The sequence below is a fragment of the Schistocerca serialis genome, chromosome 5 (assembly GCF_023864345.2).
Source record: "Schistocerca serialis cubense isolate TAMUIC-IGC-003099 chromosome 5, iqSchSeri2.2, whole genome shotgun sequence".
NCBI classification, from domain to species: domain Eukaryota; kingdom Metazoa; phylum Arthropoda; class Insecta; order Orthoptera; family Acrididae; genus Schistocerca; species Schistocerca serialis.
Window position 1 is genome coordinate 154,876,600 of NC_064642.1, and position 25,294 is coordinate 154,901,893.

The 25,294-nt window shown below is 42.4% G+C and overlaps 1 protein-coding gene across 6 annotated transcripts in view; it reads right to left on the minus strand.

Annotated features, from left to right (window-relative positions):
* LOC126480877 (xaa-Pro aminopeptidase 1) overlaps nucleotides 1–25,294 on the minus strand; it is a 142,374-nt gene that overhangs the window by 105,346 nt on the left and 11,734 nt on the right. For all 6 annotated transcript variants that reach the window (XM_050104262.1, XM_050104264.1, XM_050104260.1 and 3 more), the window contains 2 exons: nucleotides 14,767–14,896; nucleotides 1,973–2,141 (listed from right to left, as the gene is read on the minus strand). In XM_050104262.1, coding sequence (XP_049960219.1) covers nucleotides 1,973–2,141; nucleotides 14,767–14,883 — 286 coding nt within the window. In that variant the 5' untranslated portion in view covers nucleotides 14,884–14,896. The remainder of the gene's footprint in view (nucleotides 1–1,972; nucleotides 2,142–14,766; nucleotides 14,897–25,294) is intronic.

Here is a 25,294-nt window from a genome sequence, read left to right on the forward strand (position 1 = left end):
AAAAATTAAGGAACAATTTCGAGCACGATTTGCAGATGTTACAAGTTTGTCTCCTGTCATTCGCCTCTTTGCTCGATCGTTCTTGTCGTCAGTTGAAGATGCTCCGAATGATCTACAGATGGAACTGATCTACAGTGCAATACAAGACTGAAGGACAAGTTCTTTGCAGTGCAAAGTACAAAAGAATTATACAAAAATTATTCACAACAAGAATTTCCACGCCTGCACCGAGATGCCGCGAGAGTTATGTCCATGTTCGGGACGACATATGTTTGAGAGAGACTTTTCTCGGGCATGCAAATGAATAAATCAAGGTTTAGATCAAGGATAAGTGATGAAAATCTTCGAAACTGCTTACGTTTGTCAATGAGCCGTGCTTTTGTGCCCGATATTAACTATATCATTTCTCATGACCAGTGATAAACGTGTTTGGATTTATTTCTTTCATAATTAAAAATTATTGTTTACTAACTGTGCATTATTGCCTCATCCTGCTCCATGTTACATTATTATCACGAAAATTGGTCATTAAACCAATTGTTCCATTGTACGCTTACATTTAGGATTTTTTTTTTTTTTTTTTTTTAAATGTGTGATGGGCTACGCTCAGCTGAAGTCGATGAAACACAACATTCATCTAATTGTCGGTTATTATGCAGATTTCAGATGGAACTGATGAAAGATATAGCAATAATGGTATTGAAATAACAGGTGATCATTGAGAGGTCTGTGGTTATCATTCTGTTCAGAGGTCAGTGTGGGTGTGGATGGGTGTAACTGAGGGCACCCGAGGATTAGTTATAGGAAACCTCGCATTAGTTTAATGTTATTTGAAATCATGAATAAGGTTAATTGGAAGTCGCTAAGTGCTCTCTTTCTTAAATACTAGATCAAAAACATTATGCGTATTTTCGTGCCGTCAGTCAAGCTGCCTTAATAAAAACCCACAGTTGTTAACTGTGTTACTTGTCTTACTGGGTTAAACTGCTAACACAATAGTAAATGGCTCAGTGAGTAGACTGTGACAGTATTTTAAATGTTTAATATGCGAAATACCTTCCCATGGTTAGCCTGCAAGCTGTGGAAAGAGAACTAGAATGCGCCTGTACAGAGTATCCCAGCAAGTGGATAAAGCGACATCTGTGCGTAGAAACATGCACTACATGAACGCTGACGGCTGCGGCGTGCATGCTGTGACCCGGAAGTTGCACATGTGCAGGAGCACCGCACGTGTGCAGAATTTCTGGCTAGCCCTGGCTTACAGTGTCTTACGCAAAAACACCTAACTGGCCTCTGAACTGCAGTTTCTTGTATCATTCTGCTGTAACGTTTTCCACTAAGTCAATCAAGGCATTGTTCTGCTGGGACAGGTAAAGCTTTCTAATTACTGCCAATTATTAATAATCCCATCACAATGTGTATCCCTTACACTAAACTTCTTATCTGAACAATGAATATTTGAATGATTCTGAATAAAATGCCAGCACCAGTTGCAATTTTTGTTTTAAAAACCATGACTAGTTTCAGCCCCCCCCCCCCCCCAAAGGACAATTTCACATCCTGGCACATACCACTGGATAATGGTCTTTGAGAGCGAAACTGGTTGTGGTCTCTAAGTCAAACAGAAAAGTGCTTGCATTTTATTCAAAATCAATACAACAGTTGAGGAATCTTCTTCAACGTGCTCCATATGCCAAACAAGCAATTTTTTAATGTGTTCATATCGTCCAGTTATCCAGTAAACATTGAATATAAACAAATTACTCTCAGGATATCTTGGCTAATTCAATAATCTTAACATCCCACCTACACCTCAAGTAAAGCGTAGTAGTTCACCTGTAATCTACCACCTAACTGTGTACATGATGGTTGTGATTATTGAATGTTATATCCTCAAATGGCAGTCACCACTCAAATTGTTAGCATCATGTTTATGCTATTTTCAGCAATGTGACATGTCACTGTAGCATACCTTCCTTCATAAGTGTCCAGTTATCATCCATTTGCTTTGTTGCTTGGAGAAAATAACGTCCATCTGTCCACAAACAAGCCTGTGTTTCTATAATAACAGCAGTCCCAGCAGATCCAGTAAACCCGGATATAAATGCTCTTCTTTTATCACATTCTGCAAGGTATTCGCTCTGTAATAAAGAGTTAAACCATGTATCAGCCTTAAAATCAAGGACAAAAAAATTCATTGTATATACTACACTAATTGCTTATATGAATCAAAGCTAAGATCAACACCACACTTTCAGGACAATTCATTCATTTCTGGAAGTTGGGTTAAGAAGGTGGAAGGGTACCACATGCTCCTGGATGACAAATGACAAGCTATTCAGAATCAAAAGCTCAAAGAATGCAAATACACATTGCAGAAGTGTGAATTGTGCACTACAGAACAAAGGTACTTATCCACAATCGTCATTTACCAACGAAAAAACACAAAACTGAAAAATGTCATTTTAACAGTAGCGCATGTGCCATACTTTCTCATTTGTATGTAAAAAGTTTTTAAATAAAAAAACCTTATACAGATTAGAATCTCGCAAGAAGGAAAAATCTTTGTTTTATATTTACAAGAAACTTTGTTAAAAGTCAGGCATTTTACATCAGCTACACAATCGAAACCTTAAGATGCACTCTTAATTTAATGCTTTCAGAGCTGTAGTCAATTTCCAATTTGTAAAGAACAATAAAGGCCATTACGTCAAGAAGAGGCTTAATTATGAGTTACCATGAAAGTGGGAGAGCTGAAGAATGGTATAAATGTGGCTGTCATCTCTAACTCAGCGATCACTCTTTTGTTAAATCATCTAACACACTGTTTTCCCACTCTTCCTACAGTTCCTTTATGCCTGTGAGTATCAAGCCTCTGTATGAGAAATAACATTGCTACAACTGAGAACATTCTGGAATTCCACCTCTACTATGTAGCTGGAATGCACGTCCAGTTTTTGAATGTATCAAGCTTGATGTCATGTACCTACCTCCACCAAATGTGTGCAATTTCTGAAGAAATTAATAAACTTCAGCATATCTACCATTAATAGCATTCCTGTAAATACATAACACTACAATCATCCATTTTCATAAGCAACTATGGAAATGAAAGTTTATTCTAGAAAAGTGATGTAGCACAACTCTGACATGGCAAGTGGCACAGAGAATATAACTTAACAACTGATTAGCATCACATCATAAATCCCACCAATATTTTGTGTATGCTGCAGTTGCAGATTTTTGTACAGGCTTCCCCTATCCTTGCTATATGGTATATAAAACTAAAATCCTGGATTCCTAAGACACACATCACTCCACTGCTACACAGAAGATTGGTTGTTGATGCACACTCAGAATTTGCAGGAACACAGGACTGGCAATGCTGGTCATCACCCAGCTCATTTACTGAAGTGCTCACAATTTGCACCACCAGGACGTGCATGTATCTTACGGTAAGAGAACTACAGATGTACTGACCCTTTCCTTTGCTATGGCACAAAATAATGAACTTGGAATAACCGCATAAAAATTATGACACCTTCCCTTCTAATGCAAGATGCCACAAAATGGAGGACAGTTACGCAATGCCGTAGTTTGGGGCACTGAACCATCTGGCATCAATGCACCAAAACAACACCCTAAGCAGCGAGGTTCTGTCACTGTGGTGACCACACACTAAGAAGTAAAAAGACTTATTAAGAAGGCAACACTGCTTATTCAGGAACCTGATGGAGCAGGAGCAACTAGCCACTGAAGAGTGAAGTTGTGTAATATTACACCTCTGCCTAGGTGCCTTCAGACACTGACTGAACACGACTAGCAGAGCAAATGAAGTCAACAGACAATGGCGACTGCTGGCAACAATGACCTGCTGCCCACCTGTGTGGAACTGCTGCTGTGAGAGGGGTACTGACCAGCAGACTCATTAACATCCCCCAAATCAGACACTCATTCTCAGTTTTGCTCAGATTTTCTCAGATGGTCTCCAAGTGGGCACATCATGCTGAGGTAGGCTATCAGTGCCAGACTAACTCTGCTTTGAACAACATTTACGTTTGCAGTACATGATGACGCAGCCAGTCACCTACTCCACACTTAGACTCCAGAAGCTGCAGGCATCCACTTGAACAGAGGATTTCACGCAGACGATCGGGTATCTTCACACTGCCAAATCACCTACTGGGTGATTTCCTCCTGAGGACATCCACCTCCCTGGTGGGGTGTGTGTTTAGATCTGGACTGGTAGTAGTTGTCTTCCAGTCCTCATCTACCACCTTGTTGCTGACCAACACCCAGAGTGGCACATGCCTTCGACTTCTAGCATGATGTGGGCAAACATCTGAGTACTGTCCTCTCCTGCACAAGGCAGGTCTGCAGCCTGGTCGGGACTATCAAGCATTGGTGTACAGTCTTTGACAGCATCACCAGTTCTTCCAGCTACAGCAAATGATGCAGCTTGTGCACTGCTGCCCAGACATACTTTATGACCATGGCTCGCTGGACTCTGCAGTTCACTAAGTCATCCTTGGGTTGCTGCCCTATCCTCCAGCAGCGACCACGCCACTGTATCTAACATGAATAAAAGTCTGATTCAACCAGGGATGTTTTACCACAGTTCACTGCTCAATTCTAGTCACCACAGCCCACGAGTCATGTCCTGGCAAAGGAGATGATATTACTTCCTGACCTTTGCACAACTGTTTCCTCCATCCCAGTAGAGGTCACATTCGTGATGTCTACCCTATGATTCCAGAGATGCTCACTGTCTGAATGACAATCAAGTTGTAAGACAACTCAGTAGGTATATTAAATTCCCATAGATGACATGTCACAAGGCTAGTTGATAGCCTTCCAAACTGAATATGAAGCACTCATAATTCATCCGGGTAGAGATACAAAATATTAATTCTGGTGTATCATGAACAATATTTTATTTACAGTAAACCAGATCACCATTGCACTTGCAGAACAATCCAAACATACAATGAAATAAGATAAGTAGAATTGTTACAGAGGCGGGTATATCACCAAAGATTGATTGGTAAATAAGTGAAAATTTTGTTGGAACAAAACAGTCAGAGCATTGCACTGCAGCAAAGACAAATTCAGTCATAACACTGCTGGCAGCCAGTGCAAGAACTCTTGACAGCTCCAGTGACCAAATCAGCTGAGGATGTGTGTTGATGTCTGCCACTACAAAAGCCCCCCACTAAGAAGTGACACACCGCAAAAAGAACATTGGGTACAACCTTTCTGCCATACATCCCCTGGGTGATGGAAAGAATTAGTCATATACTGTACAAACATGGCATAAAGATTATTTAGAAAACCAACCAAGAAGTTCAAAGAGTGTCTCAGATCGGCACAGGACAAAATGGACCCACTCGAAACATCAGAAATATACTGCACATCCTGTACATCTGGAAAAGTATACTTGGGAAGGATTGAATGATCCATTAACACCAGGATCACCAAACATAATGACATTGCAAGTCGGGACAGGTGAAAACATCAACTGTGGCAGAGCACACACTGTGTGGTACCGACCAAATATAAAAATTTGTCAACGTGGAAGTACCTGCTGTGAAGAAGAGCTACAATACGTGCTTGTTCAGATAAGCCACAGAAAACCATAAAAATGACAACTGCTTCAAAAAATAAAGAGGAATGTCTCAAACTAAATGGATCCTGCAGCGAACGAACATTGCAGGCAACAAAGGGAGAACCACAGCAGTAATGACCAAGGAAGAGCTCTCAGACGTTGGTGTGACAGCTACAGAACTCTACTCCAGTCCACCACTAGCAATGGCGAAACATCAGAAAAACTGTCAAACAAATGTCAGCCAAAGAACCTGAGACAGAAGCCAACAGGCAATCTGATTAGTCTGATCATGTTATCTCATGTTTTCAAATGTACCACATGATGATGAGTATTTCTTCATGTCCATCTAAGATATGCTATCTATATAAATTGCTTTGTCTTATTGTATTTATGTTCTTGTCTTTGAATTTAGCTGTACATTAGCACTTTCTTCCACTGACCCCATCAATGACATCTGGCAGTGTTGAGCTGCAACTGGGTGGGGGGATGGGAGGGGGGGGGAGAAAAAAAGAACAGTGCAGCTCACAAAAGAAAATAAATTATCATAGAAAAACACACCTGCCCTCAAAAGTATTTGAATAAAGTGAAGACTAATGGATCTGAAACATTTTTTGAACATCCAAACAAATCACTATATCTGACACGCTTATTTCAACTTTTAGAAACATATGTGGCTAGATTCAAATTCAGAGTCCCATGAAGAGGCAACAGCAACTTAGGTAGGTATTTTGCAGACCTTACAGAATCTTATTTCAGGAGTGTATTCTATTTACCAGAAAAAGTGCTTAACCTTAAAAATGCTCTAAACATGATTGTATTTAGACTTTAAAAAAAATGACCTTTCACTTACAAATGGACAAATTTTCTTCTCGTCCTTGTAGCGATGGTATGTGTTGAACACTGGTTTTGTGAGGACTACATCTTCTGTAACTTAGCAAACAACACTCTTTTCATTTTACTCACTGATTCAATACTGATGAGGTGCTATATCGTTATATGAGTCTACCAGTTCATCCCTAGGATGCATCAGTATAAGGTGTCATGCCACACAATGAATACTACCACACACAGCACACAACATAACACTGAATACCAACATGCAAGACCTCACTTGGTATGCACCTTGTAGATGTGACTAAACACAGAGCTGCTTACCTGTCTGCTCCTGCAATGCCTATTTTACTGTAGCTGTCACCCCAGCCAACTGGTTTAACACTTACCACAAACACATACAGGAAGAAAAGTGAGACAAGCGTATCACAAAGCTGGAACAACATAACCATACCATACCTTTAACAAGATGATTTCTGGTGGTCATTTCTTACATCTTTAGATTCTTCACCTACATAAAGCAATACCCGATACCAAGCCTACCGCGTTCTCTTATTTTGATATGAAACTTCCTGGCAGATCAAAACTGTTTGCCGGACTGAGACATGAACTCGAGAACTTTGCCTTTTGTGGGCAAGCGCTCTACCAACTGCCCTCCCCAAACATATGACATGTCCTTACAGTTTTACTTCCATCGTAACAAGTCCTACCTTCCAAACTTCCCAGACACCCTCCTGCAAAACTTGTGGATCTTGCACTTCCAGAAGAAAAGATATTGCAGAGACATGGCTTAGCCACAGCCTCAGCAATGTTTCCAGAATGAAATTTTCATTCTGCAGCAGACTGACAAGTTCATTTCAGTCAAGAATTTGGACATGTTGAAGTTAAGCATAGTCTTAGATTTCTTAAATAAAGTTCCTTTATCTTTGGATTCAGTTACTTTTTACCCTAGTGCTGAAGAGGCTAAAAAATGTTAAGGTAAAATATTATGTTATCCTTTCTTCTAGGAGTTTAGTCTCACAAGTTTTGCAGGAGATGGTGTATTGATAGAAATATAGCTTTGAGGATAGGTCATGACTCATGCTTGGGTAGCTCAGTCAGTAGAACACTTGCCTGCAGAAGGCAAAGGTCCTAAGGTCCTGAGTTTGCCTCTCTGTCCGGCACACAATTTTAATCTGCTAGGAAGTTTCATATCAATGCACACTCTGCTGCAGAGTGAAAGTTTCATGCTGGAGTATGATAGCAGCCAAGCACATGTATACACAGTAATAAAAAAAACGACATGACAACTTCTCTGCCACTATGGCATGGGTCCATCTTCAGTTTCAATGAAATAGGTTTTAAAACTCTTCTTGAAACAAACGAAGACTAGGGGGCATGCATAAAGAAAAACAAAATTAAAAAGCTAATGACCACCCTATTATACACACTAGGTACCACATAGTGTCCCATTAGATACATAATGGCAGCTCTGCCATGGCACCTCTACCAACCACCCATCCCCCCCCCCCTTTTTCAAGAAATGGTTACTGCTGTATGAGGAACATTTCACAACTTATCAAAAATACCATCAGTCATACAATTCTCAATGTGAGTATTGATACAGATGCAATCATTTGGAAATAGGTGTCTTCTCAGGAAACTTGGTCAAAATTTGCACATTCTCTCTCCTTTCAGAAGCTCTGTATAGTACTGTGAGAACAAAATCTGTATGACTTACAGTTTGCAGAACATGTTTGTGCCATGGGTATTGGGTTCATTTTAGACTATCATACTTCTAGTCTGCCTGTGAGCTTGGCAACATACATCATCTTACACTGTAACACCAGAACTTGAATGATGATGTAGAATGTGGCACATATTTTTGAAGCTCAAGCTGCTAAACATCATGACCATGTAGAACACAGACAGCATTAATATTTTTTCTTAGTACACACAGGACAACCCCTCTAAATGAGAAATGCCCACTGACAATGTCCACACACACGGCTTTATCTGCTGCAACCATCCTCTGCACTTTGACGAGAGGGAACATTTTAACTTTGCAGATCCAGACACCAATAGCCCAGGCACAGTCTTAATAACCATCATATGGTCCTTGCTAAGACAGTAATATCTTCCTTGCATCACATGTAGCTGCCTACATAGTGCCCTAGCGCACTCAATGCTGCTAAGCAGTAGCCAATTCAGTCCTTTGCTTCAAAATAGTAATTCAAACATCCATACCAAGATATTAAAGATTTTCCAATGGAAGAGTGGAGATGCGTTATAAGTACCTGATCCACTATGGTATAAATGGAACAGCCACCCAAGTGAAACAGTACATATGCTCAAGGACAACAGTGATAAAATTCAGAGAGATTAGAGTACATTTAGAAGTAAGAGAATTTCCTATCCCAGAAGCAAATTTAGCCAGGATAGCTGAAGCAATGAAGCTATCAGAAATACACTCCTGGAAATGGAAAAAAGAACACATTGACACCGGTGTGTCAGACCCACCATACTTGCTCCGGACACTGCGAGAGGGCTGTACAAGCAATGATCACACGCACGGCACAGCGGACACACCAGGAACCGCGGTGTTGGCCGTCAAATGGCGCTAGCTGCGCAGCATTTGTGCACCGCCGCCGTCAGTGTCAGCCAGTGTGCCGTGGCATACGGAGCTCCATCGCAGTCTTTAACACTGGTAGCATGCCGCGACAGCGTGGACGTGAACCGTATGTGCAGTTGACGGACTTTGAGCGAGGGCGTATAGTGGGCATGCGGGAGGCCGGGTGGACGTACCGCCGAATTGCTCAACACGTGGGGCGTGAGGTCTCCACAGTACATCGATGTTGTCGCCAGTGGTCGGCGGAAGGTGCACGTGCCCGTCGACCCGGGACCGGACCGCAGCGACGCACGGATGCACGCCAAGACCGTAGGATCCTACGCAGTGCCGTAGGGGACCGCACCGCCACTTCCCAGCAAATTAGGGACACTGTTGCTCCTGGGGTATCGGCGAGGACCATTCGCAACCGTCTCCATGAAGCTGGGCTACGGTCCCGCACACCGTTAGGCCGTCTTCCGCTCACGCCCCAACACCCAACATCGTGCACCCCGCCTCCAGTGGTGTCGCGACAGGCGTGAATGGAGGGACGAATGGAGACGTGTCGTCTTCAGCGATGAGAGTCGCTTCTGCCTTGGTGCCAATGATGGTCGTATGCGTGTTTGGCGCCGTGCAGGTGAGCGCCACAATCAGGACTGCATACGACCGAGGCACACAGGGCCAACACCCGGCATCATGGTGTGGGGAGCGATCTCCTACACTGGCCGTACACCACTGGTGATCGTCGAGTGGACACTGAATAGTGCACGGTACATCCAAACCGTCATCGAACCCATCGTTCTACCATTCCTAGACCGGCAAGGGAACTTGCTGTTCCAACAGGACAATGCACGTCCGCATGTATCCCGTGCCGCCCAACGTGCTCTAGAAGGTGTAAGTCAACTACCCTGGCCAGCAAGATCTCCGGATCTGTCCCCCATTGAGCATGTTTGGGACTGGATGAAGCGTCATCTCACGCGGTCTGCACGTCCAGCACGAACGCTGGTCCAACTGAGGCGCCAGGTGGAAATGGCATGGCAAGCCGTTCCACAGGACTACATCCAGCATCTCTACGATCGTCTCCATGGGAGAATAGCAGCCTGCATTGCTGCGAAAGGTGGATATACACTGTACTAGTGCCGACATTGTGCATGCTCTGTTGCCTGTGTCTATGTGCCTGTGGTTCTGTCAGTGTGATCATGTGATGTATCTGACCCCAGGAATGTGTCAAAGTTTCCCCTTCCTGGGACAATGAATTCACGGTGTTCTTATTTCAATTTCCAGGAGTGTAGATATAGATGGAGAATGCTTTCCTCAGCAAAAGAGCCCTATCTGTATCAGATAATGATAAGAAAATAAAGAAGGAATTCTTGAAAGTGTGTGTCTGGAGCATAGCAGTATATGGAAGTGAAACATGAACCATCATAACAGAGAAGAAACTAGAATAATGAAATGTGGCATTACCGGAGAATAGTAAAAATTAAGTGGCAGGTAGACCAATGGCCTTGCCACAGTGATAACACCAGTTCCCATCAGATCACTGAAGCTGAGTGCTGTCAGGCTGGTCTAGCACTTGGATATGTGACCATCTGGTCTGCAGAGTGCTGTTGGCAAGCAGGGTGCATTCAGCCCTAGTGAGGCCACTTGCGGAGCTACTTAACTGGGAAGTTGCAGCTCCAGTCACGAAAACTGACAATGACCAGAAGACCAGTGTGATGCCCACATGCCTCTCAAAATCCACATCCAGTGACGCCTGTGGGCTGAGGATGACACAGCAGTCGGTTGGTAACATTGGCCTTCATAGCCTGTTCGAATGGAGTTTAGTTAAAGTGGCCTGATTGGCTATGAAATGAAGAGGTGAGAGAACGGCCAAAGTAATATATCTGATCATGTGATTGGATTTATTTTGTGTGTGCAAATAAAGTCATTTTAATTAGTAATAAGTGTAATATTTAAGGAGATTTTTGGTCTTTATATATGCATTACCATTCTACACACCTGGAAATGGAAAAAAGAACACATTGACACCGGTGTGTCACACCCACCATACTTGCTCCGGACACTGCGAGAGGGCTGTACAAGCAATGATCACACGCACGGCACAGCAGACACACCAGGAACCGCGGTGTTGGCCGTCGAATGGCGCTAGCTGCGCAGCATTTGTGCACCGCCGCCGTCAGTGTCAGCCAGTGTGCCGTGGCATACGGAGCTCCATCGCAGTCTTTAACACTGGTAGCATGCCGCGACAGCGTGGACGTGAACCGTATGTGCAGTTGACGGACTTTGAGCGAGGGCGTATAGTGGGCATGCGGGAGGCCGGGTGGACGTACCGCCGAATTGCTCAACACGTGGGGCGTGAGGTCTCCACAGTACATCGATGTTGTCGCCAGTGGTCGGCGGAAGGTGCACGTGCCCGTCGACCCGGGACCGGACCGCAGCGACGCACGGATGCACGCCAAGACCGTAGGATCCTACGCAGTGCCGTAGGGGACCGCACCGCCACTTCCCAGCAAATTAGGGACACTGTTGCTCCTGGGGTATCGGCGAGGACCATTCGCAACCGTCTCCATGAAGCTGGGCTACGGTCCCGCACACCGTTAGGCCGTCTTCCGCTCACGCCCCAACACCCAACATCGTGCAGCCCGCCTCCAGTGGTGTCGCGACAGGCGTGAATGGAGGGACGAATGGAGACGTGTCGTCTTCAGCGATGAGAGTCGCTTCTGCCTTGGTGCCAATGATGGTCGTATGCGTGTTTGGCGCCGTGCAGGTGAGCGCCACAATCAGGACTGCATACGACCGAGGCACACAGGGCCAACACCCGGCATCATGGTGTGGGGAGCGATCTCCTACACTGGCCGTACACCACTGGTGATCGTCGAGGGGACACTGAATAGTGCACGGTACATCCAAACCGTCATCGAACCCATCGTTCTACCATTCCTAGACCGGCAAGGGAACTTGCTGTTCCAACAGGACAATGCACGTCCGCATGTATCCCGTGCCACCCAACGTGCTCTAGAAGGTGTAAGTCAACTACCCTGGCCAGCAAGATCTCCGGATCTGTCCCCCATTGAGCATGTTTGGGACTGGATGAAGCGTCGTCTCACGCGGTCTGCACGTCCAGCACGAACGCTGGTCCAACTGAGGCGCCAGGTGGAAATGGCATGGCAAGCCGTTCCACAGGACTACATCCAGCATCTCTACGATCGTCTCCATGGGAGAATAGCAGCCTGCATTGCTGCGAAAGGTGGATATACACTGTACTAGTGCCGACATTGTGCATGCTCTGTTTCCTGTGTCTATGTGCCTGTGGTTCTGTCAGTGTGATCATGTGATGTATCTGACCCCAGGAATGTGTCAATAAAGTTTCCCCTTCCTGGGACAATGGATTCACGGTGTTCTTATTTCAATTTCCAGGAGTGTATTTAGCTGATTAACTAAAGACTTCATTTTTAGATTTATAAATCTGAAAATGAAGTCTTTAGTTAATCAGCTAAATAGAATATATATATAGAGAGGGAAACATTCCACACGGGAAAAATATATTTAAAAACAAAGATGATGTGACTTACCATACGAAAGCGCTGGCAGGTCGATAGAAACACAAACAAACACATACATACACACAAAATTCTAGCTTTCGCAACCAATGGTTGCTTTGTCAGGAAAGAGGGAAGGAGAGGGAAAGACGAAAGGATGTGGGTTTTAAGGGAGAGGGTAAGGAGTCATACCAATCCCGGGAGCGTAAAGACTTACCTTAGGGGGAAAAAAGGACAGGTACGCGCGCACGCACACACACACACACACACACACACACACACACACACACACACACATATTCATCCGCACATACACAGACACAAGCAGACATGTTTTGCCAGATAAATACGCCATCACTGGAATTATATACAGGTCGGAGGGGGGTGGGGGGGGGGGGGAGGAGGGGGTGGGGGGGGGGGAATGTAAATGATAAATTTGAATTTCAAAATGCTAAGTTTTCAAAGTTTATTTGCTAATTTCACTTAATTCTAGTAGTAGTTAAAGACAAAAAGATTAGCATGTAATTAGAAAACATGGAAGCCAGCCTCAACCCAGTCAAAAAACTGATGACATTAAAAAAGTGGCTCTTAATTTCTCTTCTGAACATAAAGAATAGGAATGGCAAATAATACTGTCAGTGGTTAACTTTTACAATATGCCACATAGTGGCTTGTGCCATACAAATCTAGCTGCCCACAGCTTCTCAAGAAATAGTCATCACTTGCTTTCTTTCTTGTTCGAAGGATTATATGCAATTCTATATAAATAACCCCAAAACTTCTTCCTTGAAGCCCACAAATTGTACAAAACATTAACATCGATGGAAACATTTAAATTGAAGAAATAAATTCAGTAACATAGTTAAAGACTCTCCTTACCTTTTATATAAAACATGAACTATTTAAATTATGAAAGAAGAAAAGGTAACAAATTATAAATCTGAGGCTTTGCCTTAGTGTTGGGCACATAAAGAAGACCAAGAATCTTACCAGCTTATGAACAGAACTAATAGAAACACACACACACACACACACACACACACACACACACACACACACACACAGCTGCATCGCCTCAGTTGACTGCAAAGTGCTGGGAGATTGAGTCAGGTGGAGCAGGATTTGAGAAAGGAGGTGAGTAGTGGGGAGGGGAGAATTGAGGAAGGGTGGCTAGTGCCCAGGAGGGAGAGACAGCAATTGCAAAGTATAGGAATGTGGCACTGGTGAACTAGTTCTGGTGCAAAGACAAGGGGGTTATGCACAACACACAGTAATGAAGAGGATGGTTTGGAAGGGGAAGACAGAATACAGGAAGAGGGAGACAGTATAGGAGGTGTGAATGCAAGATGAGAGAGGTTAAAGTCACGGGATGAGGGCAGAGGTGGGTGCGAGGCAGGGGCTAGCAGTAGTCTTCTGAAGAAGGATTTGTCTAAAAGCTAGTAACATTCTGCTTTATTTATGAGCTTATCAGTGACTCCATATCTCAACTTTATGACGAATTGTTACCTTTACTTCTTCCACTATTACTACATATCATTATCACATGAGTTATTAAAGTTATATATGAAAAATAATCTCTCTCCAGCAGTTAAGCTTCTTCAATTTACAGTCTCCTCTTTCTCCCTATTTCTTTCTGCTCCACATTTTGCTTTATAGGATGTATTTATCAATCCTTTTACTCACCAAACTGTTGTTTACACTGTCAATATTCCTTCAAGACATTCCTAAAAAACTGTTAACTTTTGTATGTTTTTGTATTTTCATTTTACTTTTCAACAATAACAGCATTTCCCCTATCATCTTTAGATACTCTGTTAAACCATTCACCATTCCATACATTACCATGAAGTAAACTCAATGGGGTTAGTTATCACAAAAATGAAATTTCTATTTGTTCATCATTAAAGAGCCTTTAGAAGGGTTGTCGTGGCTGCATTTCATTCATAAATGGAAATGTTGCTCAGTTAAGATTTTAATGTTCCCTTTTTGCATTCCCTGGCTTGCTAAGTAACCATTTCTTTTTTATCAGTAAGTTCCAATCAACAAACTGTACTCTTAGTACCCAACTTTCAGTTTCATTACTTATCAGCATTAACACTACAGCTTCCTTGCAGCCACTGAATCTCTCTAGCTTTGCCCCTATGTCTATTTTTCACAGATGTATCTAATAGTACAATGTCACTAGTAAGCTCTTACAAGATACACACCTGATGGGCATCATCAGATGGGACGACATATCCCTGAATAGGCTCAGGAACATATTTCAGATTTTTAAAGAGACTCCTTAACTTCACTAGGTTGTTCACATGTTTCATATGAGCCATGTTCTGATCCCCACTGTAAATGGACAAAAAAAAATATTAATGTTTGGAAACAAGGAATTAAAAAAACATTATTCAATTATGTGAATCTTCATTTTAAAACATGTCACTCTTAGTACAGGTACTGTTTCATCATTAAAGTAGCGACATCAACATATTAATTTTCCTATAAACAACAGTTATTCTCAAAGAATGAAATTAAAAAAGAAATGAGATTTAATGTTTACTGCCTCATTGAAGTCAAGGCCATTACAGATAGTATGGGTGTGGAGTTGAGAAGGGAAGCGATAGATGCAGCTTTTTTTAAGCAACCATTCTATATTAGATGTGGAATGATTTATGGAAACCATGAAAAATTTGAAGCAGAACAGCTATATGGAGATTAGAAATCCACTACTCCAGAATATGAATTCACTATGCAATGCTACTTTTGATGAGCCCCACACATTTTTGGGTATTATAACACACACCTATCATAGAAAAAGCACACATATCATATTTGTAAGACAGACATTATAAAAGTTTATTTACTGAAACTGGTGTCAGCATGCATGGACTGTGATACCCTACGGCAAATATATTCCGGTCTGATTCATCTGCATCTTCAGCATGGTACTGATACAGTTGGGCCACCAGCAGTCTATATAGCTTTGACAGGCTTTTTAGACTAAAAAAAGGGGCGAGGGGGGCAGCAGCAATAAGTGTGGTACCTTAGGCAAACAAGAGAGAGCCTTGTAGAGAAATTTTCAGAAAATTTAAAATACTTATACCACCTATTCTGTGTACATCCTACAGGCACTCATGTTAGTGAATCCAGAACATAACCTGATGAACAGTAATGTTCATAACTGCAACAGACAGGCAACTGCAAACTTTCACAGAATTAAAAGTAATAAAAAGACTGCAGACTGTAGACCACACGCAATAGCAACAATTTTTTTACATGAGACTACCACCTGATCTCAAGGTACCTAATTAAAGACCTTACAGAATGCACTGGAGCATTTACTAATAGATAAATGCTATTATTCAATAGAAAATTTCAAATGTAAAGCCTCCTGGTAAAACTGTTAATGTATACAGCCATAAGTTTGTTTTTGTAACAAAAAACTGATAATTTTGGATCGCCACTTTTTATGTCAATGTATGCATTTATATTTCAGTGGTAAGAGAATTACAGTTAGTGCAATCTTGTCTCTCAGTGTATATGTGAACTACATCCATGACAATGTCTGAAAACTGATTTTTATATGGACAGCAATTCAATAAATACCAGTAAATAAGTTCAATATGCAAGGATCAGTCAAATGAAAATGAGATGTGGAAAAAGTAGGTAAACTTTTTATTATTTCAAAAATAATCGCTATAACTGGTAATATACACTGAAGAGCAAAACAAACTAGTACACATGCCTAATACCGTGTAGGGGCCCTGCGAGCATGCAGAAGTGCCGCAACATAATGTGGCATGGACTCTACTAATGTCTGAAGTAGTGCTGGAGGGAACTGACACCATGAATCCTGCAGGTTTGTCCATAAATCCATAAGAATAGAAGGGGAACAAGATTACATTCGAGTTCATAGACATATCATGGCACTGCACTGAACAGATATTTGAATGTTGTGCAGGGGCAGTTGAATTTAGTGAAACTAAACTTCTAATTGTTGTTGTTTATAGGTCCCCTAACTCTGGCTTCAGAGCATTTCTGTTCACGCTAGAGATGGTTCTTGATTCACTTTGTAGGAAGTACCAGAAATTAGTTATATGTGGTGACTTCAATATAAATTTTGTATATGATGGTGCAAGAAAAAGGATGTTGGTAGATCTCACAAATTCATATGATCTGATGCAGGCGGTGTTTTTTTTCCCCAACTAGGGTACAGAGGAACAGTAGCACAGCCATAGGCAATATTTTTATTCACTCTTCATTAATAGATGGGCATTCTGTTAGTAAAAGGTTGAATGGCCTTTCAGACCATGATGCACATGTTTTAACACTAAAAGGCTTTAGTACTCAAACAAATGTCACATTTGATTACAAACTATGTAGGAAAGTTAATCAACAGCAATAGAGTTTTTTAAACCTTGTCAAGGAACAAGAGTGGCAGGATGTTTATATTGCCAATAACATAGATGATAAATATAAGGCTTTCCTTAACACATTTCTCATGCTCTTTGAGAGTTTCTTTCCATTAGAATGTTCTAAGCATGGTACTAGCAGTAATAGGCAGCCCGGGTGGCTGACTAGTGGGATAAGGATATCGTGTAGAACAAAGTGGGAATTATATCAAAATGTTACAAATAGTCACAAACATGCTACAGTTGCCCATTAGAAACAGTATTGTAAGGTGCTTAAAAAATGTTATCAGAAAGGCAAAGAGTATGTGGTATGCAAATAGAATAGCTAATTCACAGGATAAAATTAAAACCATATGGTCAGTTGTGAAGGAACTGTATGGTCAGCAGCACAAGGTCGACAATATGTCAGTTTGTAGCAAAAATATTTCTGTTACTGATAAATCAGCTATATGTATAATATTTAACAATCATTTTCTGAGCATTGCTGGTGAATTAAATAAAAATTTAGTTCCTATAGGGGATTATAACTCTCTTGACAAATGCTTTTCCAAGATGATGTCTGAAACACTCTTCTGATGCCGACAAGAGGGAGACTGAGTCAATAATTACATCACTGAAGACTATGGACACTCATGGTTATGATGGAGTGCCTAGCAGAATATTAAAGTACTGTGCTGCAGATGTTAGCACTGTATTTAGCCATATTTGTAATTTTTTCGTTTAGGAATGGTCAGTTTCCTGCACGATTAAAGTACTCAGTAGTAAAGACGCTTTATAAAAATGGAGAAAGGGATAACGTAGATAATTTTAGACATATTTCTAGGTCATCAGTGTTTACTAGAGTTAATGAAAAGGCTCAGTATGTAAGGATACTTGATCATTTTGTATCACATGATTTACCATCAAATGTACAGTTCGGCTTTAGAAGTCATTTAACAACTGAAAATGCTATATTCTCTTTTCTCTATGAGGTACTGGATGGGTTAAACAAAAGGTTTTGAATGCAAGGCATATTTTTTGATTTAACTAAGGCACTTGATTGTGTTGATCACGAAGTAATGCTCCAGAAGTTGGACCATTAGGGAATACAGGGAGTAGCTCACAATTGGTTCACCTCTTACTTTAGTAACAGACAGCAAAAGGTCGTTATTCATGATGTTGAGAATGGCTATGATGTGGGATCTGAGTGGGGTACGTCAAGTGGGGGGTGCCCCAAGGATCAGTGTTGGGGTCACTCCTGTTCCTTATTTATATAAATGATATGCCCTCTAGTATTACGGGTAATGCTAAAATATTTCTGCTTGCTGATGACACTAGCTTGGTAGTAAAGGATGTTGTGTGCAACATTAGCTCGGTTTCAAATAGTGCAAAACATGACAAGTTCACGGCTTGTAGAAAATAAACTAACACTAAATCACAGTAAGACTCAGTTTTTACAGTTTCTAACACACAATTCAACAAATCCTGACATTTTAATTTCACAGAATAGGCATATGATAAGTGAAAAAAAAAAAAAAGGTTCAAATGGCTGAGCACTATGGGACTTAACTTCTGAGGTCATCAGTCCCCTAGAACTACTTAAACCTAACTAACCTAAGGACATCACACACATCCATGCCCGAGGCAGGATTTGAACCTGCGACCATAGCGGTCACGCGGTTCCAGACTGTAGCGCCTGGAACTGCTCGGCCACCCCGATTAGTGAAACTGAACAGTTCAAATTTCTGTGTGTTCAGATAGATAGTAAGCTGCTGTGGAAAGCCCACATTCAGAATCTTAATGCTGCCATTTTTACTATTCGAACAGTATCTGAAGTGAGTGATCGTTCGACACGAAAATTAGTTTACTTTGCTTATTTTCATTCGCTTATGTCATATGGTATTACATTTTGGGGTAACTCTTCCCATTCTAAAAGGATATTTTTGGCTCAGAAATGGGTGGTTCAGGCAATAAAGTGGTGTAAGTTCACAAACTTCCTGTCAGCCCTTGTTCATGAGTCTGGGTATTTTGACACTGGCCTCTCAATATATATATTCCCTACTGTAAATTCTTGTTAACAATACTAGCTTATTACCAAGAATAAGCAGCTTTCACTCAGTTAACACTTGGCAGAAATCAAACATGCATTGTGCAGAAAGATGTGCACTATATTTCTGCATCCATTTTCAATAAGCTACCACTCTAACTCAAAAATCTTAGCAGTAATCCATACGCTTTCAAATCGAAACTGAAGAGTTTCCTCATGGGTCACTCCTTCTATTCTGTCAAGGAGTTCCCTGAAAAATTAAGGTGATTCTTGTTGTATAGTTGATTGTGTTTACTTAAACTCATGGACCGACTTTACTTTTGGGTTCATAAACATTTATTTTTATCTGTTATTACTTTTATATTGTAATTTCATGTACTGTTAAGTTCCATGACCTTGGAGATTTGCTCCTCAATTTGGTCCTATGGAACTTGACGTGTAAATAAAATAAAATAAAATAAAATCTCTTCTGAACAGCACGTTGCAAGGCATCCCAGAGACACTCAATGTTTACGTCTGGGGAGTTTGTTGGCCAGCAGAAGTGTTTAAACTCAGAAGAGTGTTCCTGGAGCCACTCTGCAGCAATTCTGGATGTGTGGGGTATCATACTGCTCTGTTGGAATTGCCCGTCGGAAGGCACAATGGACATGAATCGAGGCAGGTGAACAGACAGGATGTTTACATAATGTGTCACCTGTCAGAGTCGTATCTAGACATATCAGTGGTCCCATATCACTCCAACTGCACATGTCCCACACTGTTACAAAGCCTCTATGTTGATGATTAGATGTTTTACGAGATTCCTGATATTCACAGTACACTTGCCAAGTGGCCGTATGGGAAAATCCCCACTTCATCACTATCTTGGAAATGTTGAGCCCCATCACTCACGTGCCAACTATAACATGTTGAAACTCACTTAAATCTTGATAACCTGCCATTGTAGCAGCAGTAACCAATCTAACAACTGTGCCACACACATGTTGTCTTATATAAGCATTGCCAACTGCAGCACCGTATTCTGCCTGTTTACATATCTCCGTATTTGAATATGCATGACTATATCAGTTTGTTTGGCGCTTCAGTGTACTCATCCCACTGGGGGACAAGACAGTCAATGCCTTCATGGTAAAACGTTTGTCATTGCCAATGGGACCACGACTCTACCCAAGCAAGCATTTCTTTGTCTGAAGCATATCACTGGCCCCGAATGTCTTTCTTCAGAGCTAAAAAAATTACGGACATTACATGGGGAGAGGTCACCGCAGGCTAACACCACATATTATTCTTACTGCTCACTTTTATGCAATCAATATTTTTGTTCTAAGTGTTGAGTTGCCCCAGAAAATTATTCCTTGAGATACTATTGAGTGACAATATGCAAAATATGTCAGGTGGTTGATTCGCTTGTTTTCAAATTAGCACTTACAGGAAGAGTAAAAGTGGGTGAACCAAGCATATATTTTCATGTTGAAATTCGTTGGCTTCACCATTGCAGAAGCAAATTATCACATTCCAACATAACACAGGCCTCATGCTTCGCTACAAGTCAATCTTTCAGCACTTCTAGTTCTTTCCGTTCACCAAAGAAATACAAAAATCAGTAAACAACATTAAAATTCATAACAACCAAATCAGTAAATGTTATTCCACTACATTCCATGTGAAAACAAATCCTCCTAGTTGTGCAGTTGTTATGACCATCTGATTTACCATTAAATGGTATTTCAAACACTCCTTGAGAAGTTGAATAGTTAAACAAAATCTCTGTTGTGGGTAGACCAATGAGGCTGGATGCATAAGAAATGTTCTGTATGAAGTGTGTCTCACTATCTGTGAAGTCAAACAGGCATGAATCCAGTTACATAAAAGGCCAACAAGTAGCCACGTTTTCAGCGAGAAAAAGTACCTTATTTGTGAACGCACTGAAACATTTTACATCCATGTAACAGGTGAAAATCTAAACTAAATTAAACTTAACCTTTGGACACGCAACTAAGTCAAATGTCTACCATGAACACCTTCATCTGGGTAAAACCACTGCCGCCAAAGTCAAGCAAAACTGCCAAAAACATATGGTGAGGAATTACTATCAGATAATGCAGATTATAGAAATAAACAGGCATGCCACAGTGCTATACACAATAATTCTGTGATTCAATGCTGGGCAGCAACGTGCCTTGCTAATTTTGGTATGAAAGCATCAGAAAATAAGCTTACTTTGCAGACTTCCATTCACATATGGCTTAATTTTCTGGGGACAATTATTTACACAGAAACATTTTATTTATAACACAGAAGTGTGCTGCAAGGATACACTTCATGTAGGGAGCTGCGTAAACAATTAAGCTTACTACCAATAGCTCCAATTACATTTATGAGGCATGTTCAAAAAATTTTGGAACATTCCTAATTTCACACCAATGGTGTATTGAAGCAAAAAGCAGTTGGCATCCACGCACATGCCTGTGTTTAATGTGTAACTGCTGGAAGTTTCATTGTTGTGTGTGCTGTACTGAGCAGAACTCTGTGACGCACAGTTACCATATTTCAAGATGGCAGAGTTAGAAGAGCAACGCGTCCCATTAAATTTTGCATGAAACTCAAGAAAACCTTTCCAGAGACACACCAAATGATGCATGAAGCCTATGGTGATGACTGCTTAAGCCATACTCAGTGTTACAAATGGTTCACACGGTTTAAAAAGGCCACACAGAAGTTAAAAATGACCCTTGTTCAGGACACGATTTGATGGCTACCGACAACGCTCATGTCAGGAATATCAACAAAATTATGTGTGCCAATCAAAGATTGACTGTCCAAGAGATTGCAGAGGAATGTATCACTTCAACTGGATCATGTCATGAAATCCTGACAGAGCCTCTTGGAATCCATTGTGTTCCACCAAGTTAGTCCCATGGTGCATTAGTCGAGACCAAAAAGATCTTTGCCACACAATCTGTTAAGCTTCTGAATCGCGCAAATGAGAACGAGATGTTCCTTAAGAGAATCTTAACTCGTGATGAGATGTAGGTCTATGGATATAGTGTTGAGACCAAGGTTTAACCTTACAATGGACCAGAAAAGGTTTTCCAAGGCCAAAAAAAGCCTGTCAGGTCAGGTCAAATGTCAAAGCCATGCTGATAGTTTTCTTTGACTCTTTGACTTTGAAGGATTAGTTCATCATGAATTCATGGCACAGGAAAAAACTGCTAATCGATGGTGCTAGCAGGACGTGTTGCAACACCTGTGAGAAAATATGAGAAGGAAATGGCCTGAAAGGGGAAGGGAGATTTCATAGCTGTATCATCACGATAACACACCTGCACATCCATCCCTGTTGGTGCGTGACTATTGCATAAAAAATTAAATCACTGTGCTCTCTCATCCTCCAGACCTCGCCGTGGACGTGTACATGAATGGACCTTGAGTATACGATGGTAAAGGCAAGGACTCCACTTCAGACAGATGAGATCAGACACTAACCACAATCTTAAGCCCTGGACTTGGTCTCTGATATGGGAGATGAACCGCCGTGGGTGCAAAAAGGAGACAGTAATTCAGATTCTCAGGAGAACTACAAACATGTGCTTTCCTTGAGCAGTGTCCTGGTGGAGGCCGTAATCCCTCCATTGGCGGTTGAGCGTGCACAACTGCTCACCATTTACGTTGCCTCCAAGCTACTGAACAGTGCCATTCTTTGGCAGTGACCATCCAGGAGTCCATCTATGCCCAGGAACAGTCCAGTCGTTCTGTGGTGTTAGTGTGGACTCCAGACCACATTGGAATCTAAGGAAAAGGAACTTGCCGACAGGCTGGCCAAACAGGCTACACGGAAACTGCTCACTGTAGTGGAGACATATTGATTCTTAGGACTGGTTTTCAACACCCTGATTGATGTGGTTTCCTCATCTTCGTCAGCTGAGGTGGAAGTGCTGGCAGCACCTCAATGCCCTCCGCTGCCTGAGCAACACCATCTGGGGTGCAGATTACTCTATGCTGCTGCAGCTCTACAGAGCCCTTGTTCAAACCCACCTTGACTATAGGAGTCTGGTTTATGGTTTGGCGGCCCCCTCAGCATTGTGTTTACTCGACCCAGTGCACCACTATGGCATTTGACTGGCAACGGGAGCTTTTAGGACGAGTCCGCTGTACACCTAGGCAAAAGCTTCACCGGGACCTTTCACATGATCCTAAGGACTCAGTTAACCCAACGGCTCTCCGCTGTCACTTCCTCTCGATTCTTGACATGTAGCGGGACCATGAAGTGGTTTACTCCGACGGCTCGATGGCTGATGGTGACGTTGGCTTTGTCACTACCACACAAGTCATTGTAGGCTCTCCAGTGGACAGATGGGAGAAGTCCTGGGCTGCAGAGGGATAGATCAATGGCTGAGTAAATGCCATAAGCCTCACTGAAATGTGTGAGGGCCCCAGTATTTAAGAGGCAGAGGTCGAGGTCGAGTTGTGACAGGAAAGTTTCAACATCTCTACCTCGGCCCTTAAGAATGGTGCCACCCCACAACTCTCCCAAAAGCAGGAAAGGTTTAGGGTTGTGAATCAGTGCAGCCAATGCGTTCAGGGTACTGCACCATCTGGAGGAAGATGTGTGTTGCAGACAGTTATTTCCCACATCATCCTCATCCTGACAGCCACAGCTTAAGAGGGGTTAGAAGGGGCCCAGGTTCACTGCATACTGAGTTCAGGACATAGACACAAACTCCACCTGACACTTTATTATAGTCGCTACGGTTCTTGTAATATCCCCTACAGGAGTGGAGGGCAAGGGCCCGCATTGCCGGGAACCAGGTTTGCTGGAGGGCAATGCAGAAAGTTGGATGGTTGGTTGAGGTTTAAGGGACCAAACAGCAAGGTCATCAGTCCTTTGTTTCAAATATAGTCCATTCCGCTAATGGGACATCTCAGGAAAGTCAGAACAATAAAAGGGAAAAAGGTAAAAACGTATAAGGGCAGTCATGTTGCCAATGGTAAAAAATAAAATGAGGGAAGTCGGCAAGAGAACGAACCCAACGCTATGCTGAAGCAGCATAAGCAAGACCACCTGTGACTTAAAACGTGCAACCGCTAGAATGTAGAAATACGTATGAGAAAAGGAGACTAACCAATCCTTAAAAAAAAAACAGAGTAAAAGGGGAAGAAAAGAGGATCTCGGTCAGGGAGGTGAATCGGGAATCTCCAAACACGGCTTACAGTGGGAGACACCCAAACACTCACCGTCCTGCCCCAACACCAGAAAGAGATTTAAAAACCTTAAAACTGAGAATAAAAACCACTTTCCCGGAGGAAACCGAGAACCAGAGAGACCATCCAGAAATCGTCAGCCAACATCAAAGGTAAAGTGTGGGGGAGTCTGTACTTAGCACGCAGAGCCAAAAGAGGGGGGCATTCAACCAAAATGTGGGCTACTGACTGGAAGGCTCCACAACCACAAAGTGGGGGTGGCTCATCACGCAAAAGAAAACCATGGGTCAGCCTGGTATGGCCAATGCGGAGACGACACAGTGTGGTTGAGTCCTTTCGGGAGAGGCGAAAGGAAGAACGCCACGGGCCTGGTGTCACCTTAATCGCACGAAGTTTATTAGACAGGGGAGTAGCCTCCCAAGAATTGGCCCATGACTGTGCGAAGTGGGATTTGATGTGAAGCCGTAAATCCGCTGCAGGAGGGCTTACAGAAAACGAGGGGTAAGTGACTGCTCCCCCAGCCAAACGATCAGCAAGCTATTTACCCGGGATACCCACATGGCCAGGGACCCAAAGGAAGTCAATGTAACAAGCAGCACGGTGAATATCAGCGAGATGGTCATGGATGGCAGAGACCAAGGGATGGCGCGAAAAACACCGGTCAATAGCAAGAAGGCCACTCATCGAGTCCGTACATAACAAAACGCGGTTGTGTTGGGACTGTTTAATAAAGGTAAGGGCCTGGGAAATTGCCATCAATTCCGCAGTAAACACCCCACATGTAGGTGGCAGCAGATGATTTTCCGTTCCAACAGAGGACGTGAAGGCATACCCAACATGATCAGCAGATTTAGAGCCATCAGTGTAAAAAACAACAGCATCCCGGAACTCCCATAAAATTTGCCGGAAAAAGGAACGGAACACCACCGGGGGGGTGGGGGATGGAATCTTTCAGACCTCGGCGAAGATCCATCCGAATTCGAGGCCGAGGAACTAACCAAGGGGGAGGGAGGGAGCGAGGAAGACAGGACAAAGAAGGAAGCTGAAAATCACAGCAAAGAGACGCAAGGCGGAGCCCAACCGGTAAACCCGCCCGTGGGCGGGAGT